Here is a 22,225-nt window from a genome sequence, read left to right on the forward strand (position 1 = left end):
GGCAAGATTGGAACCACGACTATGTCCCAGTCAGTCCAGCTGTGGATAGATTGCTATGTGAAGGATTTAATCCTATGCACTTAGAGAGGCTGCAATGGATTGTTTGCTCCCCAGGGGGTTGAACTATAAGGGCCATTGTGCTGCAATCGGTCCATACCAAGGGTGATAATTATAATCGCTTTGAGCAGTGGAAAAGTGCTACATAAAAACTAACCTTACTGGTATTACTACATTATTATTTAGTGGCAGACATTTAATTAATTGACAACACATGTTGAAACCATGAATGACTTTAATGAAAGTGTGTGTGTGTGTATGCATGTATGTATGAATGTATGAATGTATGTATGTATGTATGTATGTATGTATGCATGCATGTACTATCTATGCATGTGTGTGTATGTATGTATGTATGTATGTATGTATGTATGTGTGTGTATGTATGCATGCATGCATCATGTATGAATGTATGTATGCATGCATGTATGTGTGTGTGTATGTATATACAGCTACATATAAGTATGTACCATTTGTATCTGTATATATATATCTATATATAAGTATGTATGTATATGTACATACGTATCTATGTATATGTATAAATGTACGTATATATGCATGCATGGCTATGTATGTATGCATGTGTGTGTGTGTGTGTGTGTGTGTGACAGAGTGGAAGAGGAGGAGGGAGGGAGTGGGAGTCTTTGTGTATGACACAGAAAATACAAAGTTATTATGTGAAATTTTTTATTTCTGATTATTAAACAGCATGCACAATTGATATGTCTGAATAGTATAATACATTCCACAAATATATATCAAACAATCCCCCATAAAATTTATTAACAAGGCACATGAAATTCTAAGATTCAAGGCACCAAAAATTACGAAAAAATTTACATTCCAAACCTATAGAATTACATATCACACTGTACATAATAATATATCTATTCGTCATTGGTTTCTGTAATAATATCATCTTTATAAGATATAAGTCAACCTTATTTCGTGGAAATTTTGTTGAGAATTTACAAATCTATACATGTTCTTTCCCAATTTAAGAAGACGCTGTTAATTGAGGTTTCGGTTTACTAAGATAGACACAAACTAAATATATTGTTCGATGCGGTAGATTACACAAGTGGGTGATAGCGGTTCCTCTGTATGTTGTGTGAATCTAATCACCCTGTGAGCAACATAGTGTAAACATTGGAAGTCCTAAAACAGTACACTGCAAGTTTATGGAACTAAAATTTTCAGAGAGCCGCCCTACTGAGACTATAATTAAACCAACATCCATTCAATAGCTTATCACTATTGTCTCAACATGTTGCAACAATTGTTTTAGTTTGTGTCTATCTTAGAAAACCACTAGTCTAAGATTAATAAAAATTTCTTACAGGAAATATTTCATACAGTGGTTGACCCAAAGTCTATACTTTCTGTGATTTTGGGGGATTTGAACTGATTAAAACAATTTACTAGTAAATCATCTGTTTCATTTTTATAGCAGATCCTAACCTGTTACCAGAATCAAAAGCTTTTATTTTTAGCAAGGTTTAGAAAATGTGCAAAATAAATATTCTTGGTAGTATATATATATATATATCAATATATGAATGAATGAAATTACAACTAGTAACACTGAAGTAAAGCATTTTCTCTATGTGCTACACTCATTTATAGCATTCATATCAAGTGCAAAAGTACACTGTTTCAATTGGTTTATTTACAAGCCGAACATGTGGCCTCTCTAATGTGGTCAATTAGCAAATGAAACAGTATACTTTTACACTTGATATGGATGCTATAAATGATTGTGCTACATACAGAAAATGCTTTACTTTGGTGTTACGGGTTGTATTAGGTAATGATACTGTCCTTACCTATTTGCACCTTGAGAAATATGACCAGCCTAGGGGGCTGTATAATCAGAGTGAAAACTATTACAACATGCCTTTGAGGAATTAACTTTTTTCCCCCGAGATTCCCGTATTTTCTTGCTCATTACAGATAATTAAGAAAAACAAGCATGTTCGAGTTGGGTTTTACAAAATATCTAAAAAGTGCTGAATGAGTGTGAATTCTGGTTACATAACTGATGGCAAATATGTCTTCTGTGATGACACACTATAATCGCACAATAAAAAAAAATTTCAGTACATACCGACAATTTGCTTGTGGTTTTTGGTTTAGTACTTTCTGAAGAAAAATAAAAATATGCAATTTTTTACACAAAAAATGTCTATATTTTAGCAATGCATCTATCCATGTATATTTTACAAATACTAGTACACCATATGCAAGCAAAGTTGCACTCATTCAAACAAAAAATGAACCTGGTTGTACTATGTCGCAACAACTCGTATCTACATGCTCAAAATATGAGTTAAAATATTATTTTGCAGTGTCACGTAAGAAAAAACAGCTCTGGTTTGCGAGAATGATTTTCCTTGGCTGACTGCTGAACATTTTGGAATACTAACTAAGTACTGGTCATTCAAGTACAAATAAAAAAGATAAAAATGAGAATTTACAGACTATTCTAAAAGACTAACAAGTTCAACACATCTTAAGTTTATACTCTGTATATATAGATATATTGTAGATAATAAAAAATCTGTGTTCTGCAGTAAAGATAGTCTGTAATGTGAACTACGAACAAACCCGAGAACTTGTAAGAGATCGGTATGAACAATCTCACAAAGACGTCAACGCGTACCTGAAAGTGTTGTGAGGCTCTACCTTGACCACAGGGGGCAGCGAGCATGTAATTGATTGATCAATCAATTGATAAATCAATTATATGCTTGCTGCCCCCTGTGTCTTGACCTATAATAGGGTATTATCAAGTTTGAGATTCTACGACCACTTTGAATCATAAAGACATTATAATTGATTGGATAATCAGACAACAGCTACGGAAAACTCTAAGAGTGGCAATAAGGATGAGGATTTGGCACTTATTTTGGATTTTTTAATTTAAAACAATTTTAAAATGGCTTCCTACTTGAATAATGACTAACATTGACTTAAGTCTGTGTTTGTAACTCAATACATTGCAAAAAAAAGTTTGTTATTGTACTTACAATAAACATTTTAGACATTTATTATGATTTTGCAATTTATTGAGTTACAAACAAGGACCTAGCATATGTTGTTTCACATTGATTTTTCAAGTAGGAAGCCATGATGAAATTGTTTTATAAATTAAAAATGCAAAATAAATAACAAATCCTCATCCATATGGCCACATTACTATCTCTTAGAGGACTCAACACGAAACTACGCTAAAATATTTGAGACAAGTTTTCATTTTTAGACACAATATGGTCATTTTTGCACCTTCAGTTTTTGTTTGCAAATGTAATAACTGATACAATATTTTGAACAAGAAACGTCTTATCAAAATCAGTCTTGGAGAAGAAAAAAATATATTTTCACAATTTGTAGTGTTTCTTGTTATTTTGAATATTATGTTGTTGTTTTTTTCATTTGAGGTCCGATTCTCTAACCAAGTACATTATTTCTTTCCACTATCACTTATCTTATCAATAATTGGCATTACATATTTTATAGGTAATCCTAAACAAACTTACAGAAGTCAGCTCTTTTAGAGAACAACCATCAGTAATTATGACATTGGCAAACAAAGTTTTGGGCCACTAAGATAGATGCAAACTAAAACTATTGTTGTGATGTGGATATAAGCTATTGAATGGGCATTGGTTTAAGTATACTCTAAGTAGGGTGGCATTCCTGATAGCTAGTTTTTCTCACGTGGCCTCACACTATCTTCATTATAAGGTGATTATATATGCATAAACCAAGGCATCGCTATAACCCACTTGTGTAATCTACCACATCAAACAACAATGGTTTTAGTTTGTGTCTGACTTAGTAAGCCGAATCCTGGATTGCTGCTGCAGCATAAGAAACCTAAATTCTATTTCTCCTGGTCCCTGTGATCAAGATTTAGAACAAAATAAAATTGTGAATAATATTATTTTTTTTTAAATTGCATCAACCCTAGAGTTATGTAGGGCACTGAGTAAAAAAACCTTAAAGTATTATGTAATAAAAAACCCTGAAAGTACAGAAATAACTTGCTATGCAATGCACCAAATAATGTGATGACTTGCCTATATGCTACAAATAACGAAACTGAATCTAAATCAAATCATGTATAGATGTCAATAATCAAATGTTGAGATAAATGAAAATGTCAAAATCATATATTTTCCACTCAGTTCGGTTGGTGATTTTAGAATTCATATTCAGGGTTAGACTGTAAGGTACATCATGTCCTTACTGGCCTCCTCTCTGAGAGGTGTTGACCAATGTGTGAGGGCACCCCATCATGGCGTATCTTACAGACTAATGCAGGTGGTGTCTATACATGACAAAAATGTATTTTTATGTCTTAAGACAAATATGTACTTTTATGTTCTTTTTTAAAATCAGTATCATGTTGTAAATATACACGTAAATACATCACTATATTCAGATACTTGAATTGAGGTTGTTTTGTGACGAGTATAGAGGATTTTCCAGTTCCAAGATGCATTGCATGAGATGATGTCGCCCATGTTGTTACCTTTCAGGTTGTTTTGCCTTTATTACATTTCATTTTCATCAGGAAATGATGGAAAGACATATTGACCTCTGTAATTTTGAGTGATTTTATAAAACAAAGACTAAACACCATCAATGACAGAGAAGGATTTTACTGATAAACCCAGGGTACAGTCAGGTGACAACCATCCCCGAGTAGTGCATGCAACCCTCTCCTGCACGTACAGAATACATAGCTTTGCATGGGCAGATGTGCGATGCATCTTGGAAATGGCAACAGGTCTAGGTACAAGTACAGAGATGTTTTTTCTAACAATGTCAATTTTTATCTTCTATATTTACAAAGTATACTGTAGAAGTCTGTCTAAAACCATTAGCTCAGATCTAGGGTTTGCTTTCCTAACAACAAGTCTAGCCTAGCCTGTACTCGTAGCATGCAATTCATGGTATACTCAATCTAGATGCTGATTGGTCAAAGCATACATTACATCATATCATTCAAATTAAGTTGATTATATGTAGGTGCTGATTGGTCAAAACATATATTACATAAATTGAAGGTCGTCTATTAATGATGCCGACTGGTCAAGACACATTACATATTAATCAAATGTGGGGTAACTCTATGTAGCTGCTGATTGGTCAAGGGATATATTACATCATGTTATTCAAATATATGATAATTATGTGTAGCTGTTGATTGGTTAAGGCATGTATTACATCATATTATTCAAATATATGATAATTATGTGCAGCTGTTGATTGGTTAAGGCAAAAATTACATCATATTATTCAAATGTACTCAGATTACAACAGACTTGATTGAAAGAATAAAACCCAAATCTAAACCAATTGCTGCAGTCACTTTAAAAATAATGGTAGTTGAAGAGAAATATTGGTTCAAAATTGATATGTTTTGAATATCAAACATTTCTGGAAGACATGACAATATTTCAAACACCACCTGATATCACATCATTTTTTTTTTAAGTGGAAGACATCGACTGAACATTAAAATCTATTATCATTAAGTTGCAGTTTAACACTTTACAGTGTAAGTTCATATGCCCTACAACAATCAAATTTTTGAAGTTTTTACTAACTGACAAGTGAAAGTAAGTCACAATGACACAGAAGTGGTATGCATCTTACATTATGTCAATATGACTTTTGAGTGTTCACCTCAAAAAGGCACCAGCCGAGATATGTGTATTTTTTTAGTTATATCGTAACCTTTTAAAAGTGTGTACATTCGCACTGCAGTGCACTACTGAAAACATTATTGTATAATATATGCAAACGATATGCAAATGAGAGCATGACTGTTCCATGAATACAAAATTACATAATTGCACTGCGATTTTTATGGAAATTTGCTGTTTCTGATAAATATATTTAATAACAACATAACCCTATGTCTTACGAGTGCCAGTGTGGGTATTCACTCTTGTGCTCATGGTGATTTTACATTTGTTGTTCTACTTGCCAACTTACGTATTAGCGGAGAGTGACAAAATGCTCTTTTTATATACATAAAAAAAAATTACAATGAAAATCCTTCAACCTGCAACACCCAATTGTCACAGGTTGAAGGGTTATCACTGTAGATTCAGACCTGAAATTAACATTTTTAACACAAATGTCACACAAATAAAAGGCTACAATATGAACATTTCCAGATATTCACCTATTGTAACATTGGTGAAATATTAAAATGTCAAAACATTAGCTGCGAAGGATTGAATAATTTTCTTTGATATTTTTTTTTACCTGGGGGGAAAAAACTTCTTGTAATTTTGGCAACGACAATATCCATCTATAGTGTAATAAACAATGTCTGTGCATTAAATATATTATGAGCATAATCATCATCATCATCATAATAATCATCATCGTCTTCGTCGTCATCCTCATCAACATTGTTATCGTCATGATCATTTTCAGCGTCATTATCGTCATCGGCATCATCATTGTCATCATTCAAGGTCAAAGGTCAGGTGCTTCTGTTGTAAAACCTTGGTGTGTGTGAAACCCATACTTCAGCCATTTAGATGAATGAAACATTTTATTAGTGTGTTAAATCGTTCTGAGTACTGGCGTGTGTCTCTTTTTCATTTGTCTTGATTAAATAGATTCGTAACTTTTACTCTCAACACTTTTATTACTGCACGTTATAACTCCCCAGGCATAGCTCATGCCATCCTGTAAAGAAAGAAAGAATGACATAAGAATTGATTTTTCTTTTTTACATTGTCTGAGACAAGACCAAAGTTGGGGTACATAACCAAAAGTTTGATCCATCCAATGGGACTACTATAACAGAACTCAATGATGTATGTTTGCAAGTGTGGCATACTTGGGATATTTTCACATGTTCTTGCAGTACCTATACGTTTAATATCATGAGCAAAGGGAAATATTTGTATAAATTGACTACAAAACGAGGTCTAGAAGTCACTTAATAATTTGATGGAATGGTGTTACACAGGGCAGTACAAGGACAAACACAGTTTCATTTATCTATACATGTACCAAGTACCAATCTTACTCAAGATGTCGTCATAGACAAAGGTATTACATGAAGCTGACATTGAGGGCGCTAATCAAGTCAAGGAAAGGGTCCATTATACTGAAGTGTAAATTGAATTAGGGGCAAAATCAATAGTTCAATGTAGAATAAAAAACTAAGTTCTTTAGTTATAATGGTTTTAGACAGTATGTAGTACAATGAATACAAACTTCATGTATACATTTACCATTGTAGCAAAAATACTTCCACTTCTCAATTTGATGACATTTTTTTATAGAAATGTTGTAATAAGGGGTACAAAACATATGCCATTAAAAGAAATAAAATTGTTGAAACCCCCACCCCTAAAACTAAACAAATGTTTTTTATCCTACATTGATCTCCACTCATCTCCCCCTTACCGAAATATATCCTGGCAGAGAACACCAGAAATCATGATGTGGGACTATTTCCACTCCTTGGTGTCCTTGCACCTTATTTACAATGATTCCAACGATGAAATATAGTCCTACCATTGTGCAAAACCTGTACAAATAAAACAAAACAATATAATTCGTGATCATCAATGCAATAAATCCAAAACTTCACAAAAGTCATAAAACATTGATGGCACAGATGGTGCTAGCGACACTACAATGAAACAGACAGACTGAGACAGTAATTTCATTGGAATAATTGATAATGGCAGTGATATTGACATTGACAATAACAGTGAGCATGAATCACACGATGACAGATATGGAACTTTAGCTACACATATTCATTTTCAGGTTTTGTTGAGAAGTGGCAAAGTTGGGTAAACTTTCTACTCAAAGAAGAGCTGACTGTTCTTTTGAGCTGACTGTTCTTTTTTTTTTAATGCCCCCCCCCTCCCTCCTTTATCGTTGGGAAAATGTGATGTCTCTACCCCCTGAAAGTCCTCTGGGCTCCCTGGAAGTTAAAAAGTGTACACTCCCTTACTTTTGATTGCATTTCAAAGTTTAACTCTTCTGAAAGAAAGTTGTGTTCTTCATAAACGAGTGAATTTCACTCTTCAATTCAAAATTTTGCATTTGATAGCAACAAATGTGAAATAAGAAAGAATGGTAATACTTACACAATAAGAATAATAGATCCAGTACTGAGACCAGAATTATCAATAGGTAAGGGTTTTACTGCACATGCTCCGGCATAAAATACTGTGATATTCAACTGTTAGAGAAAACAATAACAATCAAAATAAAACATTTGTTATGACTGGGTGCCTGAGTTGTGGTAGAGATGCACAATGAGTAAAAAAAAAACCACTGGGCCGCAACGTTAACCCAAAATCTGTTTACATACAGCAAAGTAAACACAACAATCATGATAGTTTGACCTGTATTACATGTAACTTTAAATATCATGAGAAAGGGTGCAGAATAAGTGTGACATACTGTCCTTTTCATGTTAGAGTTCACTGGCTCAATTTCATACATCTACACAGAAACTAATAAGTGACTGTACATTCCACATTTTAAGATACCAAAAATGCAATTTCTTGTTACATTTTGTCTGAATGAAATAAACCATTTAAACATACTACAACTAGACACAGACAAGCCGGCACCAATGTTTTGATGTCTGCATTTGATGCCTGTATGGTGGCACATTAGTACATTGGATAAAATGTCTTAAAAGACCACTCATTCAATCTTGCTATCTTAAAGTGTAGAATGTGTAGGTTTTTTTTATTAGTTTCTGTGTTCTTGCATCAAACAGAGCAAGTGTACACTTACATGATATGGACTGTACGAATAAAATTAAAAGATAAAACACGCACCACACATGTACCAGTTCCTTCTGCGATAATTTTTACAGAGATAGTTCCAGGAATTGGAGTTGATCCTGATAGGTCTGGAATCCATGGTACTGTTTTATCACACACAAAATATACCAGAGTATGAGTTTGTCCACAATCAAGAGTACCTCCATTGGGATAACCGTGGAAAAAGCCAATACCACCCTCTGGAAATAATTATACATAAGTCAGATCATGTTACTCTTTTTTTTATCTCCAAATTTTAGAAGAAGTTTGATAAATTAGAGGACCCAATCGACACTATATTTATTCAATCTCGTGAAATAATTTCAAAAAATGGCGCCCTCTACGACATGGACAGGATTAGAAGAAAATTCACAACATCATAGTGTTGATGTATTCATAAGTGCATGTCTGTGAAAATTACTGTTGATCGCTAACATTTTGGACCTTTTGATGAAATAACTTGTTCATGGTTTCCTTCTGACTTTAAATGCCATTTCTTAGTCATCAAAACTGTTGAAAGTATCATTATGAGCTGAAAATGTGGTGTGTGATAAAACACAAACTTATTCTTTTAAATTTAAACATTTTTTAACTGACTGACAGAAATATAAAGTTTGAGAATCAGTGGAGCTTTAGGGACCAATTTTCCTGAAAAATAAATTTACTCTTTGAACTTCGCTAAAATGAACGACTGTTTCTGGATATTTTCAACTATTAAAAAGAAACAAGAGTGTTCTTTAGTTTGTTATACCATGTTATTGGGAAAATCAATGAACTACTATTTTCCCACAGGGTAAAGACAGTATTCAGCAGCCATTTTGATTCTCAATTGTGGCATTTTAAAGTCATCTGCTTCCAAAAAATTGCATCTGATTTCTTTTCTAGAAGATTTCTTTTCTTAGTTTTGATTTTAAAAATTCCAAAAAAAATTCAATGTTTTACTTCAGCTCCACATCAACATGTTGAAAATTAAATATCACGTGCATAGTAGCTTCTTGCCAATTTCTTTTTTTTTGTGTACACAAAATCTACCCCCAATATTTTGTTGCTTCACAAACTCTAGCAAAAATACTTGGTATGGTCTGATTTATTTATACTATAACTGTCGACATCAGACCGTGGACAAACAGGAAAAGTAAACAACTGAATTAGATTAAGAACTCTTGTTGGAAGTACAGAGACTTAAATTTTATTCCATCACTCAATAACAACAGTTTAATGGCAACTTTACATAATAATTCACATTCATAAACAGATTTCCAGTTCCCTTGCCATTTCATGTACACATAAAGAGGCCATAAAAATATTTTTATCAAATTATGGTATGTAATACACTTCTCTGCTGTTCTAATATACTGAGCCAAGTTTGATTAATCCAACTCAGTTGTTTACTTTCCCTGTTTGTAACAGGTTCCTTTGTCCATGGTTTGATGTCAACAGTTGTAAAATCACTTTGTGTAAAAAGGAAAGAAATTCTAAATGTTTTGACTAAAATTCACCAATTACGACAGATTACACAATGTCAAATAGTGAATGAAGTATGTTTTGTACCAATTGCTTGAAAAGGGTTATTATTTGTAGATGATCCAATGTTATAAGATGCTGACTTGTTCACTACTTCACAGGCACCCTTTTTATCGCATTCACTGCCAAATGGTTGGTCTGTGTAGTTGAGGGGCTGACAAAATGCCAGGGAAAAGTCACAAGGTAGAGTCATGTTATCTGGGAAGCAGTTATTTGGTTTACTAAAAGTCCAGTACGGTGTTCTGTTAAGAAAAAAACAACAGATAAGACACAAGAAGGAGTTTAACATAGTTTGCCACATCCAACAAATATCTATGAATAGAGAATACATTTTGTACATCGTGTAACACTTTAGAATGAAGAATAAAGGCTGGAATAAGTATCAGACTAACTTCTTATGCACCTAATCTAATAAGCCATTTTTCGTTTCACAACAGATCTCACGAGATCCCACGTGAGCCATTTCGTCATTAGCAGCCAGGCGAGGGCGGTCAAGCTGAAAGTGTCAAACACTTAGCAACACTATTGTTCTCAACATCATCACACATGGCCACGGCAAAAGCTTGACCATGATCACGTTTGACAACCGTTGTTGCCTGGCATATCTGCATATCTCGCGATATCTGCAACAAGATGTAAAATCCCTTATCGTACTCAGATTGATACATACAATATTAAATATGATGCTGAATACACATAGAATCTATCGGTAATGTCAAATATTTTCATTATTTAAAAGAAGGCAGGGAGGAAGGCAAAGGGAGAGAGGGTCATATAATTGACTGTTTTTACAAAATATTTAGCTTGTGTTCCTGATATACTGTTTTTTAATCTAAGTCAACTGAATTTATCAAAGGATAAAATGTTTGTTACAAGCTGAAATTGGGAGAGGTGACCAAATCTGTGTCGGTAATTTGTTTTAGAATTTTAAGATATACAAGCACTAGAACATCTCAGGCTATTCAAATTCTTGAACTGGAAATTTTTGCTAAAGACTTATTTTTGCTAATTTCACTGGAAAACCAAAGACGCAAAAATAAGTAGTGACTAAAATGCCTTCTTGCACATGAACACAATATACCAGTCTGGCAATTAGAGAAAAATTAGTCTTTGAGAACTAGCTGAAGACTGTAAAATCGCAAAATTTTATAGTAGTGAAAATAGCTAGGTTTACAGTATGCTTATCAAGGTCACAGGTATGACTGTACATGTTTAAGATTAACATCTTTCTTATAGAATTCAAATGTCAAGGATATTTAAATATTGTCAAAAAAGTGACACTTTCATTGTCCCAGACTGTCAATTATGACCTTTCACCTCTGTAAACTGTCAATTATGACCTTTCACCTCTGTAAACTGTCAATCTTTAGCTACCTCTAAGAGTCAGTAGGATTACATGAACAGCTGCAGACTGATTCATTTTTTGCTTTAACATACTTTTTGAGACATTTTTTGACCAAATTGAGGAAAGTTTTCTAAATAAGTTCTTGTTGTATAGTGCCAATATTACCAGATACTATTCCTTGTATTAGTATATAAAAAATACTGCATGGAAGAGAAGAATTTTAAAGTATGACTGAGAGAAGAAAAAAATCTGTTGGAACTACTGTATTTGACACTATTCAGACATTACTGCTGTAATAGTGTAATGTACTACATTTTACATCCTATGGCTGCATGAAATTTTCTGAGATCGAGTGGCGTTACGGGGAGCTTGTACAAGCTTTCAGCTATCAATCACTCCTGAAATTATGTGTAGATATCCAGATTGATATTTTTAGCCATCTGAGACTGGTCTCAGATCATGATTTTTTGCACTGGACATTTTTGTACCATCTGAGACTCGCAAACTGAGAATGGTCTCAGATGGCTATTTTTTTGCAAACTGGGACTCTCAGTTTATGGTCTCAGTTTAATGTTTTAGATACCCTTACATACCTCCTAATTTCTAACACATCAATCTATTGCTTTTAGAAGACTATATTCTGGTGTAATGCATAAATGATTCAAATTTATGATATAATAGTATACATATACTGAAATGTAGAGAAACTAGTATCATGTTATAAACATTTCTAACAATGCTAGAACTTAGATTTCCTTTGGAAGCCTGCATTGACATTATATTAGAATCATTTTATCAAGATTTTATGTTGATAATGACTTACTAGGACATGACGCATTTGCCCCTTTACAGGAAAAAAAAATCACGAAATTTGTTTATAAACTTTTTTTCTTGTAGAATTCAAACTAAATTTATCATTTATCTTAACTGTATATGCAAAATTGTGTGTATGTAACCTTTAACTAAGGAGGCTGGGAATGAAAGTGAAAGTAGAATTTTATATTTTTGAAACTGTTTTCTATAATACCCAATATACTGACCACACACAGCAGAATCACATGTCAGCCTATAATGAAAACAATAATTTCAACACCTTATTCTTTTCATCAAAATATAATCTAAGGTCCAAACAACGTGTTTGTGATCAAAAACTGTTAGTGGGGGGACCGTGCCGTGACAATTGTTTTCCCGACAGTCTATGTACTGTATGCTTTAGTCACGTGCATATCACGAGCACATTAGCACTATCATCAGTTTTACTAACTGCAGACAGCAATATAAACTAACCATTACTACTGCTGTCTTGTATAAACATTTAATTCCTTTAAATCTCTGCTACCTCTTTAGTAACCTCCAAATCGATGCTATTCGCAATATCTCGTCGAAGTAATCGATTCAAATCACACTTACGACTCACTTCCTGGTTCAACCAAGGACAATTTGTCATGTGATAATACACAATATCGATCAGTTCGCTTATACAATATTTCATCGACACTTACTGTGTTAGATTTGTGACATCGTAGTATTCCAGTCCACATAGCTGTGGTGCTGGGTACGTTGAGGATAACAATGGGATTACCTGGGTTTGCGCAAAACTAAACGTCACTGAGAAGAATAGTAAAAGAGCAACTGAGAATAAAGCGGACGACGCCATTTTAGTACCTGTGTACATTTGTTTGTTGTATGATAATTTCCTCCAAAGTCACACCTGAAAAATATATTCGCATCATATTAAAGTACCAGCACATTGGAGTCAACCATATATCCTTGGGTAGGGCTGAAGGAATTGGACAAAAACAATTTTGTTCAGTGTTATGATGGCAATTCTCTTTTCTTTTATAGAACTACCGACCATAGACCCTCAACCCGAACTACTGAGTCATTTAAATTCAATAGGCAACCCATCGGAGTAAACTATTTGATTTCGGGGGCCTGGGTCGGGTATCACTTCTCAATCATTTTCATTTCCCTCTCTGTTTCAGTTGTCAACACCTACATGGCGAAATATTTTTACTTATTTCCCCTGAAGCATATTCTCTTGCATAAATGCAGTGGAATTTCGATCTTTCTTAAATGTTTGCCTAATTTTAGCCTAATCCTCCTTCCACCCCCGAAACCAAATGGGATTCCCATTTATACGATTAATTAGAAACGGTATATAAATAATTTCTACTTCACTCGCCTCTCTATACTTTTATGCTGAAAAAATATGCAATACAAATGGGGGTCCATCATTAGGAAATATGTTAGATTAACTCAAAATCGATGTACTTCTTGAAAAAAAATCACACGTGCACCATGTTTTGTTTCAATTGTGTTGTGAGAACATAACAAGTGCTTTATTTTCCAATCACATCTCTTTATGAATATGATGACAAAAAGTGTTTCATTTCACATTTATGAAATGTGGATATCACTTTTTAAAATAATTTCTGATGGCAATTTAACTACCGTTTGTCTTTCGTTCACTTTTATGATCTACAGTGTCATATTTCTATGTGCACAAATTATTCGCTCTCAAATAAAAAATCTGTCTTCATATTTTGTTCACATTGGTAATTCACCATGAAAAAAAAGATAAGCTCCCTGTAATAACTTTATTTTTGCAGAACTATATCAGTTGTTATCTTTATAATATAAAGCATTTGGCAATCGTAATATGGGCGTGGTCTTGTTGATGGGCATACATGTGTTCATCTCTTGAATGCTTATCTATTTGCCTGTCTAACCCTGTTATCTTTATAGCCAGATACACAATCATTTTGCCGTTGCTATGGGTACGATCTTGTTTTTCGAGGAATATTTTTGAATGTTTATTCCCTTCTCAATAATGTTATTCTTGCAAAATATACTGTCATTTGAATGTTGCTAAGGGCATGGTCATGGTTGCTACGCCACTTGTGTCAATATGTTTTTACAACTTCTACACTTCCAGAAACATATTCATCAAATGTCAGATCCATTTACTAAGTAGTTTTCTAGATGTTTTGACCAAAATTAACTTTTTAAAGACCTCATTTGCATATCTTTGATAGGATCATGTTCCGAGTAATTCTTCATCAACACAACCTTAAACACATTTACACCAAATTTCATCCCATCTGTTGAATAATTAATGACTTAATTTGCATATCGTTGATACGATCCATGTTCTAAGTACTTCTCCATCGACATATCCTCATAAACATCTTCATGGTCATGGTTGGTAGGGCCAGTTGTGTCAATACGTTTTGAAAAATAACTGCAGAATAACACATCCTGAAACATCCCCACCAAATTTCGGCTCCATTCACCATGTAGTTTTTGAAGTGTTTTACCCAAATTGAATTTTTTAGACCTAATTTGCACATCACTAATGGGCTCATGTCATGAACAATACTTAACCTATACACCCCTATAAAAGTTCCCCACCAAATTTCAGACCAATCTGCCCAGTAGCTTTGGAATTTGACTTTTTTGACCAAAAATCACACATTTTTGCCCACAACACATACTGATGTGGTCATCTTCATTTGAACAACACACACACACACATTTGTATATACACACCTGCATACAGCAGTCATTCATATAATAATTCAGTTGCATTTACATCTTTAATTTACTTTACTTTAAGTGTTACATATCTCTATATAGATGTTACATTTAGACAATTCAATAACTCCAACAAAAATATACACAGAGTAATGTTGACAAGTGTTTATTCTTTTGAGATAGTCACAAAACGTTCATCAAGGTAACTTTTTCTTTGACAATGTCCAACCATTATCACAAATTGCAGACATATTTTTACACCATAGTGTTATTCATCCTTTAAAATGCCCCAGTTAATAGTATTACGTATTACATCTGAGACATAATGCCACAAATAATTACAAAACACAAAACGTAATTATGATTCATTGCTATTTACTCTCCCCAAGGTGTTACTTTCATTTTTGACAACAATTCTCCATTTGGTTGTCCAATGTTGGGTGGTAGTAATGCCAGTTCTACCGGTGTCTCTGCTCCTTCTTCAGGTGATTTTCCACCTTTGTTATTGCTCATGTCAGTCTTAACGTATCCAGGACAACACTGGAAGGGACAAATGATTTGATAATTGAAGGAGGTGGGTACAACTTCTGGTACGGGTTATCATTAAATAATACATACATATGCATATTTACTGGAGGACAGTTACAACTAACAACAAAGGCTTATAATATACATGGCAGCATGCAAGTTAACAGTGTCATTTTAATGGTTAACAAGATTGCGAACACTCTCAATATGATGGTTAACAAGATTGCAAACAGCTTCATTTTGATGGTTAACAAGATTGTGAACAGTTTCACTATGATGGTTAACAAGATTGTGGACAGTGTCATTGTGATGGTTAACAAGATTACAGATAGTTTCATTGATGATTAAAAGTTTGTTGACACTTTCTATGTGTTGACTCTGATATTTTAATTGGAATTGAGAGCACAGTGTCCTGTTAATAGTGTTAATAAAGACACAAGTCCAGGTTCAGATAACTGGGACAAGAGGAGTATACCAATAGTTATACTTCTTTCCATTGCATCCCCATTGTTTGAACCATGTGCTCACTTCCCCATTTAAAGGGGCACTTTTCCATAAACAGGACACTTTTTACACGATGAAACTGTCCGCAAACTCGTTAATCATGAATGAAACTGTCTTCTATATTGTTAAAAATTTCCTTGGCACTGTCCACAATCTGTTAACTGTTCCCATGCCACAAACTGTAAACACATGTGCTGTCATATGCTTAAGACTTTGTTCAATTGCACACCTGTTAGTAATGTATATAAGTGTTCTAATATGGACTATCATGTTGTTACAGTATGTGTCCTTGCCAAGTTAACAGATGTGCAAAATTGAGTTTCTATACTGAATTTGTTCATTAACATAATAACATGTGTTACGTAACAAAGCTGCAGATAATAACAGTGACATTCTCGACGGAAACTTAAACTATTGTCAAATTCAAAGTAGAATTTTGTTATAGTACAGGTTCTTGCTCATTTGATGGATTTAACAGGACAATTTTTACCATCTGTTATTTTGTCTGAGGCAAAAATGACAGTTACCCCAAGAGTGTCCTGTTAAATCCACAATATAGCTTGGATCTTTCCTATAAGATCAGTTATATATCACTTAACTTCAGAACTGTTAAGGTCACAGTATAAAGCCTCAGGAAATCCATACTCACTGAATTAATCAATATATCTTCCCTTGGATCAGCTTTTAATTCCTTTACTTGTATGGACATTAAAGCTAAGACGCCAGCCTTAGACATACCATATGCTGAGTTTGCCCACCCTTTCTCTTGGTGATTCCCAGCCTTAGTGTCACTGTAGCAATATGAAAATAACAGAAACAGTAAGAGTTAGTCTTTGGCATTCACACTTTTTATGTAGCATATGTACGTATACCTTTTTACTTACGCAGGTACAAAAAAATTTCATATTCAATATTCCTACTACTTTGTTGGTTACGTGAGAAATTTTGATATTTGATCATCAAATTATTTTCAAAACCCATCATCCAACTTAAATCAGTTGTAAAGTTGTGATAGTAAATTTTGATGTTTTCCATGTTACGTTGTAACACGTCACTATAAAGATGGATTGTGTTGTCCTAGGAAAAAAACCTGACATTCTACTCAGGTTTAACAGAGACTACTTTGTTATTGGAGATAACTATTATGTTAAACAAAAAAGTCATATTTAATTCAAGATCGTAGCGTAAAATTGATAAAGAAACGCGGAACTGGGGTTTTATGATACTCTATAAAATATATTTTTACGGTGGCTCTCATCAAGTGACATGACAAAAAAAATATTTCAACACAAAAACTGGTAGGGCACCATACTTTTTAGATTGCTTTTCACGATTACAATTACAATTTTTTTTTCAGTTCATACAAAGCCAGAAAGTATACAAACCTCACAAACTTCTCCATCAATGATATTAATTCCGATTCTGTTAGGTCTGGTGATACGAAAGAATTATGTAATTCTTGGCTCAGTTTCTTAATGGCCTTAGGACCGAGTAAAGTGGCTATGTGGACAACTCTGAGAAGAAAATGAAAGTAAAAACAAATGTTGTGATACCTTCGGTGTAAGGCATAACAAAAATTGTGTGGTTCTGATTACGTTCAATTTTAGAATAGGTGGGGTAGGTAGAATATTTATTTTATTTTATTTTATTTTTTTCATGTTTGAGTGTGTATAGTTCAGGTATGTTTTCCATATGATCTCTGTGCTATTGGTTTTTTGAATATAATTGCTGAACATTATTTTTACATTTCTAACCAAATTCAAAAACTTTTACGCCTTCAATGATAACAGGTTCTATATTTACTACTGAGATGTTGAGAAGTTGATTAAAACCAATACTTCTAGTGATATATTGTTGGGTTTCCTGTAGTATTGCAATGTCATTACCGTTACAATTTTCATCATGGTTTACATCATATATAAATGTGTCACTGTCGCACTTACAAACATTCATTTAGGGGTTGGGGTTGTCCTAAACAAACGACATGCAACATTGTGCGATTGTCCCTAACACTGTGCCTAGGTCTTGGACTACAATTTAAATCAATTAATCATTTCCACCACGAAAAAAATAAAGAATTAACTGAAGTAAAACTTGCTTTAATGACAATGTAAATAACTCCTTAAGAATCCGATTCATAATCAATATCATGTTCTGACACCAATGCAACATACCGACTATGTGGTCTGAGAAGTGGAAACAGCTCCTTGCAAGTGTTAAGAACTCCAAAGAAATTACATCCAACTGAGTTTTCAGCTTGTTCTGGAAATGGTACTGTGCTAGCCATCTATATAGAAAACAGAGAAATTGATGTAGTTGTTATGGAAATGAAGAATTCATTAAATTACTGTGCCACTGCGGTTATATGTACAGATACCTTACTTCCTATGGAAATGTTGGGAGGACTGTAGGATTGGGGGAGGGGTGTAAAATACATCTATACACAAGGGAAGATAGTTACGTAATAGTGAAGCATACAATTATTTGATATGCAAGTGTTGCAAACATGCATTGTTACCAAACCAATGCATTGTTAGGGACTCGTTGAGTTGACGACTGGAAGGAGCCTAAGTCATTGTTCAACTGTGCTCAGGAAGATGTTTTCTTAGAATATTAAAGTTAAAGTTTGTATTGATCCCTATGCCAGGGTCAATGCAGGTCAACCTCTGGTGTATGACGAAAATAGATCTGTGTCCTATAAATTGCTTTTTGTTTATTTCAAAGTTTATTTCACAAACTGATTTCAATTCCAATTTTTATCAGCCCAATTAAGATAATCAACCCCCTAATGCTGTATGTATACTTCCTTACATCATATGCAATGGCTGCATTGTTCACCAAGACATCTAGCCCTCCATGTTTTTCTTCCAAGTGTTTCTTTAATCTGCGTATACTTTCTAGAGATGTTATATCTAGCTGGTGAAACTTGGGATGTAGGCCTTCTCCTTCTAAATCTTTGACAGCTTTGTGCCCTCGTGCCTCATCCCTGGCAGTTAAGTAGACATCACCATCAAACTGTTTACAAAGTGCCTTCACGATAGCAAATCCAATCCCTTTGTTACTGCCTGTTACCTGTAGAATATGCAATCATCATTAGCAAATATGACAACTGATTCAACTAGCCATGACCCATGACCTATGCTGGTCAGTCATGATGACATTTGGTAAATACAAACGCTAGCACTGATTTGTCTAGCTGTGACCCTTATAGTCCATCACAGTGATACTTCTGGGCACATAGAATTATATTATAGCCCTTATGTGTCTTTTATGATGACACGCACGTTGGGGCCACCATATAGAACATATTGTATCTATATTTTGTCATCCAATCGTTACCATGGTTATCTATATATGTTGGTACAGTCTTGTTAACTATTGTGTAAAGATTTAGAGTCAAATATTATACACTCTCAGAAACTTGTAATCACAATTTTATATGAAATCTGGTGTGGGGGTCACCATAATTTTGACATTCGTCGTATTAGTGGCAATATCAATATAAGATACACCCCTATCAGGAGAAATTCACCAATCCGTGATCTTTAGAAGTATTAACAATGAGAATGATAACCAAGTATAACAGCAAGATCATGGACTGGTCAAATACATGGCTCCTCCGCTTCCATCCCAACAAATATAAATCTATGACCCTTGGTAGTAACAAGAAAGATGGCTTTGCATATACTATAGATGTGGACGGTCAAAGAAGAGAACCCTCACAAACTAATGAGGGAAGAGACATGTAACCATCGACTCACAACTTGAATTTGACAAACACATCAATGAGAAGGTGAACAAAGCTAATAGCATATTTGCACTTATACGACGTGTGTACATGTTTCTGGATACAGAGATGTTTTTACCATTGTACAGGTCACTAGTTAGAAGTCATTTAGACTATGCATGCCCGGTTTGGAGTCCTCATAAACAGAAACATATTGAAAGTATAGAGAATGTGCAGCGCTGGGCAACAAAGAAATTACCAGGTCTTAAAGATTTGACTTATCCAGAGAGATTGAAGCAACTAAAATTACCAACGCTGGCATATAGGAGAACACGGGGTATGGAAGTCCAGTGTGGACAGCAACCTGCGACTTGCACAACTGCGACCTGCGACTCGCACAACTGCGACCTGCGACTTGCACAGGTTGCAGTTGTGCAAGTCGCAGGTCGCAGTCCTCATCGGTCTTCCATAGGGCCGGGATCGACGCGATGCTCTGATTTTTGCGACAGTCTGTCAATGTTACGTGCAACAAATGAGACAGTTGAAAAACCTGTAACTGTAATTTAGAAACCCGTATCTAAACGTGAACGTCATGCGGTGGACAAGGAAAATAATTGGAGTCGTAATATTACCCAGGTAGGTATGTAACGTTAACGTGACGAGTATGTGTTCAAAACTGAGCTACGAACACGTAAACATTAAACATGTGCAACCAATATTTGAACTGACAAGTTCACAATTATTTGAAATCATCTCCAAGAATATTAAAACTCTGATTACTTGCATGCCCTACTTGTGTGTTTTCTTGTCGCATTATATTTTGTCGATTTTCTTTTCGCCTTGAATTTCCCACCCGGGCCCCATGTAACATCCCTCGTCCAGTTGTCCATGAACTGACCATAGAGGCTGTTTTGCCTGCGGTCAGAAAAAGACGTAAGGTTACGTAAGGTAAGGGGACAGACTGAGATACTGTCACAAAATTATGCAACACTGTGGAACACACACAGGTACTCGAATCAATCTGTATGATTTAAAAAAATATATGTATGGTAAATAAGACTTATGGTACATTTAGACTTATTCACCATACATATTTTTTTTAAATCATAAAAATTGATTCGAGTATCTGTGGGAACACCTGTATGATCAGCTAGCCCACTTCTATCATAGTATAAGTGTATTTCCGATTTTCATACATTCACACGTAAATATTGCAATGGATCTGCAAATTATTCGCAATCGTTGTACACTCTATCATGGGACTCTATCCTGGTCTGAGCCTAGAACCGGGGCCTAGAGTCAGAGCTCTGCCTAGACTTGAGAACAGCTATCGCTGCACTATTCCGCTCATTTCGATCTCTCTGGAAAATCAACAATTCGAAATAAAATGTCAATCAGGAAATAGTGTAGCGATACCCGTTCTCTCCTCACCGTCGTAGTTCTCTATCACCTAGCAACTTCACAAGCGCCAGCAGAGCAGGCCTCTCACTAATACATCTACATTGTCTATGGCCTGTGAGCTTGACTACAATCCCCCCCCCCCCCAAAAAAAAAAAATCATTTCAGTCACAGCATGTGTACAGTAATGTATTATTTCCAAGTGATTCAAGTTTAGCTCAGCCTCTGTGACCAAATTTAGACGTCAATGACATCCAAAAAAAGACTTACAACTTACCACCGCAACCCGCCTTTCCATTGCGAGCTGTGCACGTAAATTACACTTAAAAGAGGGTAAAGTTTTAATTGGAGCAGTTATACAGCGGTGCTGTATTTGACAGTAGGGAAGAAATTTGACAAGTCACTGCCAATATTTGCATATGAACAGACCCCGATTACGCCAACGATTGGGCATTCCTATATAAGGGGAAAACCATTTGATTTCTGGGGGTGGGGGGCTTTCCAGGAAAATTGTCGGCAGGTGAAGGAGGAAAAAAATTGATCCCGTAAGGGCTTGAGGGCTTGTTGCGATGTGCTGAAATCAGCAAAATTTGGGTATCAGATTATCTCATATTCTCTCATTTATCACTATTAAACAAATGTTTAATAGAAACTTCATTATCAAGTTCTTCACATTGTTTTGATTTGTATAGTTTAACTTTAAAAACTTAATATCTTATGTACGAGAGATATTTGGTAAAAAAAAATCCATGAGGAGCTGACTGATCTTTG

The 22,225-nt window shown here is 34.6% G+C and overlaps 2 protein-coding genes across 2 annotated transcripts; both read right to left on the bottom strand.

Annotated features, from left to right (window-relative positions):
- Positions 1-6,352: 6,352 nt before the first annotated feature.
- LOC144443693 (uncharacterized) lies at positions 6,353-13,417 on the bottom strand. Its single transcript, XM_078133232.1, has 6 exons — positions 13,263-13,417; positions 10,443-10,657; positions 8,907-9,091; positions 8,202-8,296; positions 7,507-7,630; positions 6,353-6,777 (listed from the first exon to the last, which is right to left on the bottom strand). The coding sequence occupies exons 1-6, from the start codon at positions 13,415-13,417 to the stop codon at positions 6,700-6,702; spliced, it is 852 nt and encodes a 283-aa protein (XP_077989358.1). The 3' UTR covers positions 6,353-6,699.
- A 2,255-nt stretch (positions 13,418-15,672) lies between these two features.
- LOC144443694 (carbonyl reductase [NADPH] 1-like) lies at positions 15,673-21,752 on the bottom strand. Its single transcript, XM_078133233.1, has 6 exons — positions 21,732-21,752; positions 19,141-19,401; positions 18,504-18,616; positions 17,715-17,843; positions 16,979-17,120; positions 15,673-15,837 (listed from the first exon to the last, which is right to left on the bottom strand). The coding sequence occupies exons 1-6, from the start codon at positions 21,750-21,752 to the stop codon at positions 15,673-15,675; spliced, it is 831 nt and encodes a 276-aa protein (XP_077989359.1).
- Between the last annotated feature and the right edge of the window lie 473 nt (positions 21,753-22,225).

This window comes from Glandiceps talaboti, chromosome 12 (assembly GCF_964340395.1).
Source record: "Glandiceps talaboti chromosome 12, keGlaTala1.1, whole genome shotgun sequence".
Classification (NCBI taxonomy): Eukaryota; Metazoa; Hemichordata; class Enteropneusta; family Spengelidae; genus Glandiceps; species Glandiceps talaboti.

Coding starts and splice junctions, on each gene's coding strand:
- LOC144443694 (XM_078133233.1), bottom strand. CDS start 21,752: ATGGAAAGGCGGGTTGCGGTG. Junction 18,617..19,140: donor ATGCAGCCATTGCATATGAT/GTAAGGAAGTAT, acceptor TTTTCTATATAG/ATGGCTAGCACAGTACCATT. Junction 17,844..18,503: donor CTTCTCAGACCACATAGTCG/GTATGTTGCATT, acceptor TTTTCTTCTCAG/AGTTGTCCACATAGCCACTT.
- LOC144443693 (XM_078133232.1), bottom strand. CDS start 13,417: ATGGCGTCGTCCGCTTTATTCTCAGTTGCTCTTTTACTATTCTTCTCA. Junction 10,658..13,262: donor GATGTCACAAATCTAACACA/GTAAGTGTCGAT, acceptor TTTTCTTAACAG/AACACCGTACTGGACTTTTA. Junction 8,297..8,906: donor AAGGAACTGGTACATGTGTG/GTGCGTGTTTTA, acceptor TTTCTCTAACAG/TTGAATATCACAGTATTTTA.